This window comes from Ailuropoda melanoleuca, chromosome X, assembly GCF_002007445.2.
Source record: "Ailuropoda melanoleuca isolate Jingjing chromosome X, ASM200744v2, whole genome shotgun sequence".
NCBI lineage: Eukaryota > Metazoa > Chordata > Mammalia > Carnivora > Ursidae > Ailuropoda > Ailuropoda melanoleuca.
In genome coordinates, this window is record NC_048238.1 from 17,662,458 (window position 1) to 17,676,195 (window position 13,738).

The window sequence follows — 13,738 nt, forward strand, 5'->3', positions numbered from 1 at the left end:
AGCAACAGCAGCAGCCACCTCTGCGGGGAGCGAGCAGAGAGTCCGCACCAAGCCGCGACCCCAGAGCGTTTCTCTCCCCGTCGCCGCTCCCGCCGCTGCTGTCCGCTTTTTGCTAAGAGACACTGCAGCCGCGAGACCCGACACACAAAAGCCGTCTTCTCGCCATCCGCCCAGCAAGGCAGCAGCCAGCAAGGGACCCCACCTGAGGGCGTCTCGGGAGACCGAGTTCATTTTGTGTCTGATCTCCGTGCCCCGCGCGGTAGCGACCCCGTGCCCATGGCTCTGATCATGGAACCTGTGAGCAAATGGTCTCCGAGTCAAGTAGTGGACTGGATGAAAGGTAATGCACGCTGTGCGGAGGGCTAGGCGGTCCTGGGGCGCCGGACACCGGCGCGCTAGAGGGAAGGGGCGCCTACCGCGGCCGAGCCCGCCATCGGGACTTCCACTGGCTGATCGTGGTGCGGCGAGGGGGAGGCGGGGGTCCTCCAGGGCAGGCGGGGGCTCAGGATCCCGATCTCCTATTGTCTTCGGTGCTGGCTCCCCAGCTAGAGAGGGGCGCGGAGAGCGCGGGGGTTGCCGGCGCTGCCGGATAGTGTTAGAAGGCGGGCCGCGGAATCCCGGTACATTTCGTCTCCTCCCCGCTCCTCACGGCGCCCCTAGGCCGGGAGGACGTGCCGATCCTTGTCTTTTCCCTCGGGGAGGAGATCCCAGGGACCTGCTCCTTTGCTCGTTCCTTCCCGGGCCCCTTTGTTCCTGGGAAACCTAACGCCCCCACGGTGGCCGCCCCTGCCAGGTGCCTTTTCCAGCGCCAACTGTCCCTACAACTTTTAAGCCCATATAATGGGGTCAGGACCCGGCTGCCCTGGTTTGGATCCAGGGAACTCCCCCAGTTTGGGCTGAGGATGCTCGGGGGATGCGCTACTTTGGGGGAGAGGAAAATATGCTTCCCCTGGGACAGCGTCCGCATTGGTATGTGTGGGCTCCCTCCTGCGCAAACCCCTGCCCCCCCCCCACATCCTTTGCCTCCTCTTCTCGGCGGTTCAGGCTTTGGGCCTCATGGCTCTTTATTGGGGGCTCGACGCCAGGTGTAAGGTGATGCGCATTCAAGTGCCCCCTCATTTCTTCCATCTTGAAGGCTCGCCCCTTTTTTCCCCTGGCAATTTCTAATAACCACAGTTGTAGACACTCGCCCTCCTAGTCGCAAACGTGGGCTTTTTCTTTAGTCCCTGGGCTTTCCTGCCTCACTATCTCCCTCTGTTGTTTGAGTTAAGGGTCTTGTAGAGGATTCCCACCCCCCCCCCCCCCACCCTCCCCCCCCCCCCCCCCGCCATGACCACTGCCTCCCCCCATCACCAAGATTACCAAGATTTGGGGAATGCTGACAGGGATGGATGGGATGAAATAAAGGATTCCTGGCCACACTTGGGAGATGTTAGAGCTTTGCTTGTGGTTATTGCTAGGCACAAACTCTAGGTAGATTAGTCAGGAGCCAAAGGCTTTTCATTTGTGAAAATGCGTGTTGCCGACAGCAGGGAGCCCCTTCTGGGGGCTTGCTTAGCAGGAGGACTTTCTAAGCTCCAGGTACTTTAGAACGAAAAGATGAAGTGATTAAAAGTGATTAAGAGCGACAGAGAGAAACTCAATTTTGTTTCCTCCTTTTCCGAACCTTTTTGGCCTCTTGCTGCTTCTTACGGATTTTTCTTTATGCATTTGCTTTCCTTTTATTCCCTTACTTGCTCCTTTATTTCTCATTTAATTAGTTTTTTTCTTTTCTAATATGTGAAAAGTGCTTCGTAACTGCAAAGCACAGTACACATGAGAGTGTATTGAATTAAGTAGAATTAATTATCAACTGCCCCCCTGTGTGCGGTGCATTGTGCTAAGGTGCCATGGGTGCCATGACTAAGACAAAGTCCTGCAGTGGCTCATCTTTTCTGTTTCTTCTCTTCATATTTGCTATTGAAATTACGCTTTCCTAGATTCCCCCCACCCCCCACCCCCTTTGGATTGTCAGAAACAAACATCTGTCTTCTCTGTTTCTCAGTCATGGAAGAAAGAGCCAGGCTGTAAGCAAGAAGCAGGAATGCTTAATTAAAGTCCTTTCTTTGAATTTGCCTAAAAGGTTACTTTGGTTTGAGTCTGTTACTGAAATACTCAACAGAAAGCTATCTTGGCTCCATGGGAGTCTGATTACCTTCACAAATTCCCGTGATGCTTGTAGTGAGTGATGCATACTCCATCTTCTTCACCTCCACCCTCCCAGTATAATCTTGCAGTTTCTTCTTTCTCACAGTTTAGGTCCGCTGAAGCAAGTAGAACATATGACACACATATTCTGACACACATTATTAGATTTCTAGTACAGTGGTCCTTTAAAAACCTCTCCAGTCCCTTAAAAATCTCTCTAGCCTAAAATGCAGCATCTTTGAATGCTAACATTGTTAGCATTGGGCTAACATTGTTAGCTGTGATTTTAAATGATTGTTTTCTGTAAGTTGAATAACTTATTTTCATACCTGTTGGTGATTCATTTTAGAGCCATTTGAAAAGATCAAGCAAGTAGCCAAGATAGAATTTGTATCTTTGTACACATTAGACTGGAAGAGAAAAACTGATGTCATTATCTGTATATTTCAAATCCCAAACTGCTTACTGCTGAAATTTCTATAATCTTCATATAAATTTGATTTAAGATAGTAACAGAAAACAAGATTTTGAAGAATAATTGGATGAAATGAACATTTCCTCAAATTGTAATTACACTGTTACCTTAATTAATTTTTCTTCCTTACTCTTTTCCCCAAATAAACTTTACAAGTAAACACATTTTTAACAAAATCTTTTCACCCTTTCTTTGATGCAGTAATGTTTAAAAGTCAAATAATTTAGGCTGTAGCTTTGGAATGGCCAAATTTCCTTTGGTGTTATATAATGTATAGTGTTATAAAGTCAGTAACAAAGAATGAAGGAGATTTTTGAACAACTGCAACATTGTGGGAATTCTTCAAAGCATGCTCCCAATGTGACAGTTTCATCATCCTTAACATTTAAAGTATACAGCATATGCTTTCAGCTAGTCACAATCATAAATAGTTATAACTCCATTTAGTAAGGCACATGCTTTATGCTCTTTCTAGGGTGTTTTTCTTTTCACTAAACAGAAAAGGAGACATTAAGCTTATAAAAATAGCATGGCCATATATTTATGCTTCCAGACAATTTATATAAGTGGTATAGAAACTCAGCAGAGAAGGAGAGGAAGGGAAAAAAAATGGGCTGATGAGATTATTAAGCTTTGGTAGCATATATTCAAAATTGTTTATGAAGGACCATTTATACATTGCAATTCATTTTTATCTTTTTTATTAAAATGTATTTGAGGGAGGCAAATATTACATTTATATATTAATTATTAGTAGAGATATAAGGAAACACTTGCATTTTTTTTGTTCACCCCCAACTCCACTATTTGTAAAATCCAATACTCACTGAATTTTCTTCTAACAATAAAAAATTGATGTGACACAGTGTCAGTGTTAGTTCCAGTAAATATATGAACTCCTTGGGAGTCAGTAAAATAAGCAGTTACATTCCAGATATCTTTTTTTTTTTAAAGATTTTATTTTATTATTTATTTGACAGAGATAGAGACAGCCAGTGAGAGAGGGAACACAAGCAGGGGGAGTGGGAGAGGAAGAAGCAGGCTCATAGTGGAGGAGCCTGATGTGGGGCCTTGATCCCACAACGCCGGGATCACGCCCTGAGCCGAAGGCAGACGCTTAACCGCTGTGCCACCCAGGCGCCCCACATTCCAGATATCTTGATAGTACTTCAGGCTATTTGGAAATATAGAACTTCAAAATTAATCATATAAAAATATTTTTTGAGAAAATTAAATATGCATCATTTAGCATTTGAAATATTTTTTTCAGTAGGAAATTGCATTCAATCCTCTTGCAGTTTTGACAAAATTATAAAATGTAAAGCTTTTTAGTGTAAAAGCAAAGCCTTTATTAGAGAAAGCTGTAGGTAGAAAAGTAGGCCAGTAACGGTTTCTAATTTTTGCTCAGTGTATTACTCTAAAATACATCATATATCAGCTCTTACCTATTCACTTGCAGGGCCTTATAGAAATACTATGTAATCTGCAGTTGTTTGAGTTTACTTTTTACTTTTTTGCCCACTGAAATATAGCAAAAACTTCTGAACACTTCAGGCCCCTGTTATTAATTTCATTATGAATTTTCGTTGTGTATGTCACTCCCACTAATTCCGGTTTTCTTCTCACACTTTTTCCAACTTTGAAACTCCTTCAAAATATCCATATGACTAAGATAAAGTTATTTTCTACAGCTAACTCCTTTCATGACATTTTTTCCAGTGATCTATAATCCCTTCCCTGATCAAATAAAATGAATTATTATTTTCAGAGTCAACCAACAGTCTTTCTCTTATGGTCTCTGTGACTTAGCTCTTTCTGTTCTTATAATATGATTCCTAAAATCTAAATTTTTAAGATAGCCTTTTCTCAAACCATCCCACAATTAACTGCTTTGCTCTTTTCTATTTATTCTAAACCATTTTCTTTAAAAAAACATTCACTGACTTCTACTTTCTGTCCTGATGACTCAGCCATCTTAAGGATAGAAAATGAAATACATTATTTTAGGTATCAAAAACAAAGATAAAGCCATCACTTTGCATACAACCCTACAAAAGAGGAAAATGCAGTGATGAAATAAGGTCTATTTATTATAAAAGTTAAATGCTACAAAGGAGAATGTATCTGATAAGATAAAGAAATTTTGACAAGCACAGTGCTTTCTAATAGTTTTACCCCCCCTCATAGGATCTAGAGCTAAGGTTGAAATTTATTTTATTTAGATGAAGGAAAATGTCAAATTTTTGAGTTAAACTGTCTTGAGAGAGAGAGGAAAAATTTTCTGGCAGAAACTTGAGAAATATGCATTGTAAGAAAAAAATATATTAAACTTCTGTGATCAAACTGGTCCTATCACTTTTGAAAAATTAAGGTTTTTTCCTCAATTGCAGTATGACTAGATAGTCACCAATAATCACCTACTCTTGATTTGACATTTTTTGAAACTCAGTACTTGTCATTTCACACAAAGAAGAAATTTATCTTTTCTGTATGTAGACTTTAGTGCACAGGAAACATCATTTTATTTATACTGTCATTAACATTTACTCCTTAAGGTAACACTCATGATTTAGTGCAGATTAGGAAAAAAGAGTATATTTATGTAGATACATTCTGGTGCTCAGAGATTATTTACTCAGTACTTTTACATGGAAGGGGCTTTAATGGATTGTTTTAAATAAATTGTTCTCTGCTTTGGGGAAATTAGTCTCTTTAAGGGATGGCAGTGACATTGAAAAACCTAAGCCAAAACAGAGACAGGTGCCAATTAGAACATTTGCTAAATTTAAAAAATGTTTGCATTACGTATAGGAGCACCAGTAGAAAGACAAGATGGTACTTTTAATCAGTCAGGAAGGAATCCATGGGGAAGGTGGGGTTTTAGCAACTTTATATACAATTTATTTAACTAAGGCATATTCTAAGATGGATGTAGTCTAAATGTAAAGGTACAGCAAGAGACTTTGGATTTGAGATGGGTGATTAACCAGTATGGTTGTGTCTAGGTTTGTCTGGTTGAAGGAGAGAGGTGGGCCGTAGAGGGAAAGTAGGGAGGAGCCATGAGTAGGTGGCACAAAAGTACAAGAACAAATCTGCATTTCACAAAGACAATAAAACTCTCATCATGTCCTGAGTTTAAATAAATACCACATTATAAAACTTTGGCTGCCAAAAATAAGCCCACAAAGAATGAGTATTGAATTAGTACAGCTGTTTCAAATCTGTTTCTCAGGAATAATTTGGAAATAATGTTAAAGTGAGTTATTTTGAAGATTAATTATATCATTAGCATTATGTTGTTGGATATCTAGAATTTTACTCATCCAAATTCTTATATGAAGAATGAAGATAGGCTTTTAAAATACTGCTATTGTTCTTAAACAATGATAAATGATAATTTTCGTGTATAGCAACGTGATCTCAGATTAGGACTTAAATTTGTTTTTAATGACTTTTAGCTTTCTGTATGACTTCCCTATAGCACCTCACCACTTAAGGTTTATTGTGAAAGATGAAGGATTAGTTTCTATAAAGAGTACTAGAAAAATGGATGATCTGTACTTTAAGAAAGGGAAGGGAGAGGAAGTAATTTTTTTTTAAAGATTTTATTTATTCATTTGACAGAGATAGAGACAGCCAGCGACAGAGGGAACAGAAGCAGGGGGAGTGGGAGAGGAAGAAGCAGGCTCATAGCGGAGGAGCCTGATGTGGGGCTCGATCCCATAACGCTGGGATCACACCCTGACCGAAGGCAGACGCTTAATGACTGAGCCACCCAGGCGCCCTGAGAGGAAGTAATTAAAAAAAATGTAGCGTAAGCTTTTTATTTTTTAAGATTTTGTCATAGTTTAGTGTCTTGGCTAAAGAAAAGCAAATGTCGTCTTCACTACAGGATCATTGTGTTGAATAACATTCAGTGAGTGAATTCACAGTTTTCATGCATAGCTTAGGCTTGTGTTCCTCAAAATGGAACATTTCTGTGGTTGTGGGAGCTAAATGATCAAAAGAAGTCAAAGACTTGATTTTTGCTAAGTATTGTAAAACTTTGTTTTTGTGTTAAAATAAACCTGGATATTAAGTGTAGAAAGCAAATTGGCATGATTTTAAAGATTAGACCAGAGGCTTAATAGGAATTTTAGGCTTGCAGCAAGCTGTTTCAAGCTGTGCTTCCCAGACCCTCCAGGGTTATGAGTAAACTTTGTTCAGCAATTATGGATACATCAGCGGAAAAATTTGAGAAGTGCTGGTTTGGGTTTAGAAAAGGTAAAATTAATGTACTTCCTCTTTTTCTCCTATTGAAAGGGACAAAATATCATCTTTTGAGTCAAGGTCATGATAATTATAGCATCTTTTTTGTTTGTTTCTTTTTGATCCATAAACTTACAGTCAGGATAAATTTCTTAAGAATGTTTCTCATCTGATCCTGTCCTCTCACTTCTCACCCTCCTCAGCTTAAAAAATTTAATGGCTTCTCATTGTTTTTAGGATAAAGTTAAAGGTTTGGCTCTTGCCTCTGAAATAAGCCTTACTCCTAGCAGTAGTTACACTGGCCTTTCAGTCTTTGCCTACCACTGGGCCTTTGCACTTAATACAGTTTCTCTTGCCTCTTTTCTTCACCCAGTTAAGTCCTACTCATCCATCAGATCTCAAGTCTCCCCTCCTATGCTTCAGGAAAGCCTTCTCCATTCCACAGGTCACATCAAATCCTCAGTTGTGTGCTCTCCAGGTACCATTTGTATCTTCATTCCATATGCCAGTTTTATTTTTACATTAATTTCTATGGTTATTTGTTCAGGGCGGGACCTCATCCTATTTGCATAACAATGCATAAGTAAGTATCTGGTGAAAAGTAGGCACTCAGGAAATATTTGTTGAAGGAAGGAATACATAAATATTCACAAATTACTGGTCTGTCAGCAAATCTGCTTTCCTAAATGAAAATGCATGTAAAGTCCCTTATAATGCTCTAATGGGTACTTCAGTGCCAAGTTGTATATTGTGTGCCAGAATACAGTAGAAGTGGGGTTGCTTTAATTCATAGTTGTAGCGCTCTAGTCAATTCAGTGACCTAAATCATGGTTTAGATTCATTTCATTAAGAAATGTGAATAATTTCAATGAATCTACAACATGTCTGTGTTTAAGCTATAAATGCTATTTGCTGATGTCAAATTATTAATAGCCCTATAGGCAAACATTACTTAAAAAATTAGAACATACCTCTTAGGAATTTATTTTTTTCATACAAATTTCCTAATTGTTTCTTCATTTCAGTGTTTTTAAAAGAACTCTATGTATTTTGGAATGCATGGTAGAGTGAAATTGATAAAAAGCCTTAAGTTTCTCCTCTAATAGGGACACCTGGGTGGCTCAGTCGGTTAAGCATCTGCCTTCCACTCAGGTCATAATCCCGGGGTCCTGGGATGGAGTCCTGCATTGGGCTCCTTGCTCAGCGGGGAGCCTGCTTCTCCCTCTGCTTGCTCTGCCTGCTGCTCTCCCTGCTTGTGCTTGCTCTCTTTCTCTGGCAAATAAATAAATTTTTTTTAAAATCTTAAAAAAAGTTTCTCCTCTTATAAAAGAAAAAAAAATCCCATGTAAGAAATTAAAATGTATTTTTCCATTGTCAAAAGAAAATATCTTTTGTTTATAATTTGGATGATAAAATGGAAAAATAGCTTTTTAATTTAATAAGAACCATTATCTTTATATTTAATGTTGAATTTATATTTTTATTAACAGGAATGAAACTAAGATATTTAAAAATTCATCTTAAATCAGCATTTCTTATATAATTTTCCATTCCTCCTGATATTGAAAAATGAATTTTAACTTTTTAAAGTAAATATAAATTTGGGCTAATTTTTGAGGCACTTGTTAAGAACCTACATAGCGAGTTATTGTGAAGTATAACTTTTTAAATACATGTGCCTCATATGGATTTTTTTGTTAATTACATGCTGCTGGATAAACAAGTAGCAAGTAATAGGAGATTTTTCTAATAAAGTAAGTGTCTCCCCACAAATTTCCAATGGTTACAGTATAAATCAGAATAAGTGAAATTTTTAAAACTTTAACTTAGCTTTTTGCAGATCTGTTAACTTTTAATAAAACACCTTCAGACTTAATCTTTCTAGCTAGTATTATAAAACGATGTGTTGGAATTGTGCCCTGATTTAAACTACAAATAACTATTCAATATGATAGAATTTTTTAGACTTTAAAGATGTATTTAATTTGATTTCAATTTAAATTACAGTCATTAGTTTTTTTTAAAAGATTTTATTTATTTATTTGACAGAGAGAGACAGCCAGAGAGGGAACACAAGCAGGGGGAGTGGGAGAGGGAGAAGCAGGCTTCCCGCCGAGCACGGAGCCCAATGCCGGGCTTGATCCCGGGACTCCAGGATCATGACCTGAGTCGAAGGCAGATGCTTAACAACTGAGCCACCCAGGCGCCCTAAATTACAATCATTAATTCTAATAAAAGTTTTCATTAACTCGATCTTACTTTTGCAATTTCAGGGAAGAAAGGGTTTGGGTATTTACATAAATTTATTGAATCTTAAATTTTACTAAGTACAGTACCTGCTATTTTAGTTTCCTGTGTTCATCTGTTAAATGCTTTGTCACAACATAAAATTGTTTTAAAAACCAAGATTTAAAAAAAATAAAATAAAAACCAAGATTTATTGAATAACAAAATTCACAATGGCATTAATGTATTATAGTTGACAAGATAAAAACATTGTTATATGCACTACTGTTTATCCAAAGAAAACAAAAATAGTTATTTGAAAAGATATATGTTCCCTGATGTTTATTGCAGCATTATTTACAATAGCCAAGATATGGGTGCAATCTAAGTGTCCATCAATAGATAAATGTATAAGGAAGTTGTGATACACACAGACACACACAGGAATATTACTCAGCTATAAAAAAGAATGAGATTTTGCCATTTATGATAACATGGATAGACCTAGAGAATATTGCATTAAGTGAAATAAGTCATACAGAGAAAGACAAATATCATATGACTTCACTTACTTGTGGAATCTAGAAAACAAAGAGCAAACAGAAACACACAAACTCATAAATACAGAGAACAAACTGGTGATTGTTGGAGGGGAAGTATGGGGGACAAGCAAAATAGGTGATGGGGATTAAGAGGAACAAACTTCCAGTTATAAAATAAGTAAATCATGGAAATGAAAAGTACAGTATAAGGAATGAAGTCAATAATATTGTAATAACATTTTATGGTGACAGATAGTGACTATAATTATAGTGCTGAGCATTGCGTAATGTATAGAATTGTTGAATCATTATGTTGTACACCTGAAACTAATATAACATGTCAATTATACTTCAATAATAAAATTTTTTAAAAACATTGCATAATTAATATCAAGTATTACACACTTATCACTCTCCATTTTTTTTAGAGGGAGAGAGAGAGAAGGGGTAGAGGGAGAGAGAGAGAAGGGGTAGGAGAGGGAGAGAGACTCTCAAGCAGGCTCCACGCTGAGTGCAGAGCCCTACTTGGGGCTCCTCTCAGGACCCTGAGACCATGACCTGAGGCAAAATCAAGAGTCGGGCACTTAACCAACTGAATCACCCAGGCATCCCAACACACTTATCTCTTTTATATTTACTTGACATTAATGTTCTTGGAATGTATTCTGATTAGGTAGGTTGGAAAGTCTTCTAATAAAGTATAGATAAGAAGAAACCATGTTGTTAGTTGCTTTTAAAGTGTTGCCCAGGGGCGCCTGGGTGGCACAGCAGTTAAGCGTCTGCCTTCGGCTCAGGGCGTGATCCCGGCGTTATGGGATCGAGCCCCACATCGGGCTCCTCCGCTATGAGCCTGCTTCTTCCTCTCCCACTCCCCCTGCTTGTGTTCCCTCTCTTGCTGGCTGTCTCTATCTCTGTCAAATAAATAAATAAAATCTTTAAAAAAAATAAAGCGTTGCCCAATATCCTTTTTTTGTTTGTTTGGATTTTTTATTTTGTTTCAGCTACATCTGCTATTTTTAAAATGGGCTTGCAACATGTTTTCTCAAATAATATCTACAACAAATCAATGGAAGTCTGGCTTCAATCCTAGATTTTACTTTTTTCAACTTGTTTACTAAAGGTTATGAAAGAATCTATTTTCTAGCAAGTTGTTAGACTTATAATGTGACTTATTAATAAAAACCTTTAAAATGGTGGCCTTAAGTAATTATGCTGAATGATTAAATTCAACATTAGCTGAATTCTTATTATATATTTAATATGTTTCATATATATATGGGAGTTTATTTCATATACTTTTATTTTTCAACTATCCACATTATTTTCAAAATGTTTGATAGTCCTGGGGCATTGTGATTTTTTTTTCCTGGCTGAGCATAAAATTTATATTTTAATTTCATGCAATTAATTTATAAGCTTTCAGAACAAACCACTGAGCTGTTAAAAACATATAAAAGAGAAAATGTTGTAGAGTTTTTGTTAATGGAGCTCAAAACAGACATGTAGTGCAGTTGCTAGTTTTCCTTCCCACTTGCCAGAACCTACGTGAATTCTGAGTTCAATGTGATAAAGAACCAATGTGCATGGCAGGGCTTAGCTGCTCCTTCCTGATTTACCTCCATAGTAGCGCCATGGTGAGTCTTATGGCAGTTTCTGTTGACATCACTGTCACATTAAATCAGGGGCCTAGGTTTTCTTATCTGAAAGACTGTTCCTTTGCCTTCTAGCTATCAGTTCTGAGACTTTCAGTTTGATATTGAATTGTCACACACAGAGAGAAGTTCTCTCTATGAAATACTGAGGAGTAGATAATTTTTCTTTCTAGTCTGTCTCTAGATATAATGCTTTAAATATATTTATGGTAAAAACATGTTAATTCAGATCTCATTTATTTGGGATTTGTGATAATTACAGTAGGTTTTTATTGAAGTTTACTCTTAATATATGAAGGAAGGGTTTGCTGATCAATCTAATAATGCAAACAAGGTTGGAAAGAAATTGTTTGACCCAGGAGGACATGGTGTTTTCAAGTACTGTACTCTGCCAGGAGCCGTTTCCATACTGAAAATATGCTAGCTAGAAGTGAGTTGTATTTTTAGTTAGAATTTCTGCATACTTTGAATCATGGTTTTTTATTATTATTGGGGGGAATATTTTTGTAAACATTCTGTGATACAGCTTGGTTCTTCCCTTCATTTGTCACAGTTAGGAAGGTCTTATGCACTTCACATCTATTATTAGTAGTAATCCTTAAAATAAGGAACTGTTATTGACACTCTTTTACAGGTAAGGTGCAGAGAAGTTAAGCAGCTCAACAGGGATTGTACAGCTGCTCAGTGATGGAATTAGGTTGGACCTCAACTCTTTTTTTCTTTGTTGAATTGGATTTATACTTTAGTGGGTGAAGAACACAGTTCAGGTTTGTACATAATTATCTTCAGACTTGACTTTTATTTTTTTTAAGTTTTTATTTTAATTCCAGTTAGTTAACATACAGTGTAATGTTAGTTTCAGGTGTACGATACAGTGTTATAGCACTTCCATACCAGACTTGACTTCTAAAACATTTCCTAAATTTTCTACCCTGTAAAAATTGGCACCATATAGGATATAATAAAGAGCACTTTGAAATCAGATGCCTGGGTTAGTTATATCCAGACTCTTATTACTTCCTAGCTGTGTGATTTTTGAGGGAGAATTTAAGTAACTTGCCAGGTTTTTTCATTTTTGTAAAGTAAGGGTGATAGTATTACCTACCTCATAGGGTTGTAGTATACTTAAAACAATGCCTGGTGCGTAGTAAGTGCATGGTAAATGCCAGCTTTTTTTTAAATTAGGGAATTGATTGCATTCTGTTGGCAATCCTCAAAGGCACAACTACTCTAATACATAATATTTATTGAGTACTTACTATATACCATGTACTGTGCTGGGTGCTTTCTCTGTATTATCTTATGCCTAGCCTAGCCCTGAAAGATTGGAATTATTATTGCTTTATAAATGAAGACACTTTTGCTTAGAAACATTGAATGACTTATTCTATATACCGAAAAATTTATTTAGCAGGTATTCAATAAGTATTTTGAAGAATTAATAAATAGTGGAAGCAGCATAATTTGAATAGATTTCTAACTGGTTACAAAACATACAATATTTTCACCTTGCCATTCTACCAGAGGTAGATATGAAATGAGAGGAATCCTGGAACTACTTTCAAAGATCTGGATGTCCACTCCACCAGACCTACCTTCTGTAGTGCATGGTAAGGTGGACTATGGTTCTTGGGTCCTTTTGGCCTCTAGAGGGGTGTGTGTGTGGGGTGTGTGTGTGTGGTGGGTGGGTGGGTGTGTGCTGAGGTGTTTCCACTCAGAATAGTACTTAAGACAGTGAAAGCGGCCAGAGGGAAGAGAATCCTCACCTACAGAGGGTGGATGTTTTGTTCTAAAAGGATTATTAATAAAATTACATGGTGTCTGATAATAATTGTTTGTAAATGGCTTTACATTATACTAGAAATAATGGCTTCTGTTATATTCTTTTGTTTAGCTTTACTTAGCAGTGGTTAGCATTGCTACCTGCATTTCATTAGTGTTTCTTTGAACAGCAGATTTTATTCAGTGCATGCCTACCACTTTGAAACCCTTACCTACCTACTAGATGGTAGTTATTCCCCCCAAATTGTTTTGTTTTGTTTGAAAACTCCTTTATCATAGACCAGATTGTGATATGATGTGATAGCATAGTGAATCACAACAGCAATTTAAGTGTTAAAGAAAATTTAATCATAATCAGTCAAAAACTATTGTGAAGTCAATGCAAAATATGGAGTAGTCAAGTTGAGCTAAAGATGTTTGATCAGTTGAGTATTTATAAAGTGGTAATGAAAGGTAAAATTCCATCTACATTATATTTTAAATGATACACATGGTTTTGCATGTATATATAAAATATATATTCTAGCATGTATTTAGGAACTTAAAAGTTGGGTTCGTTCAGAGTAAAAACACGAAAATGATTTTTTTTTTTAATTTTTTTTTTTGTTTTTAATTTCTCTTTGTTT

General features: G+C 37.3%; 1 protein-coding gene across 5 annotated transcripts in view; it reads left to right on the forward strand.

Moving 5' to 3' along the window:
* The first annotated feature begins 218 nt into the window (after nt 1-218).
* Nucleotides 219-13,738, forward strand: part of CNKSR2 (connector enhancer of kinase suppressor of Ras 2) — a 268,660-nt gene continuing 255,140 nt past the window's right edge. For all 5 annotated transcript variants that reach the window (XM_002913934.4, XM_002913935.4, XM_019809712.2 and 2 more), the window contains exon 1: nt 219-340. In XM_002913934.4, the coding sequence (XP_002913980.2) occupies nt 277-340 (64 nt within the window). In that variant the 5' untranslated portion in view covers nt 219-276. The remainder of the gene's footprint in view (nt 341-13,738) is intronic.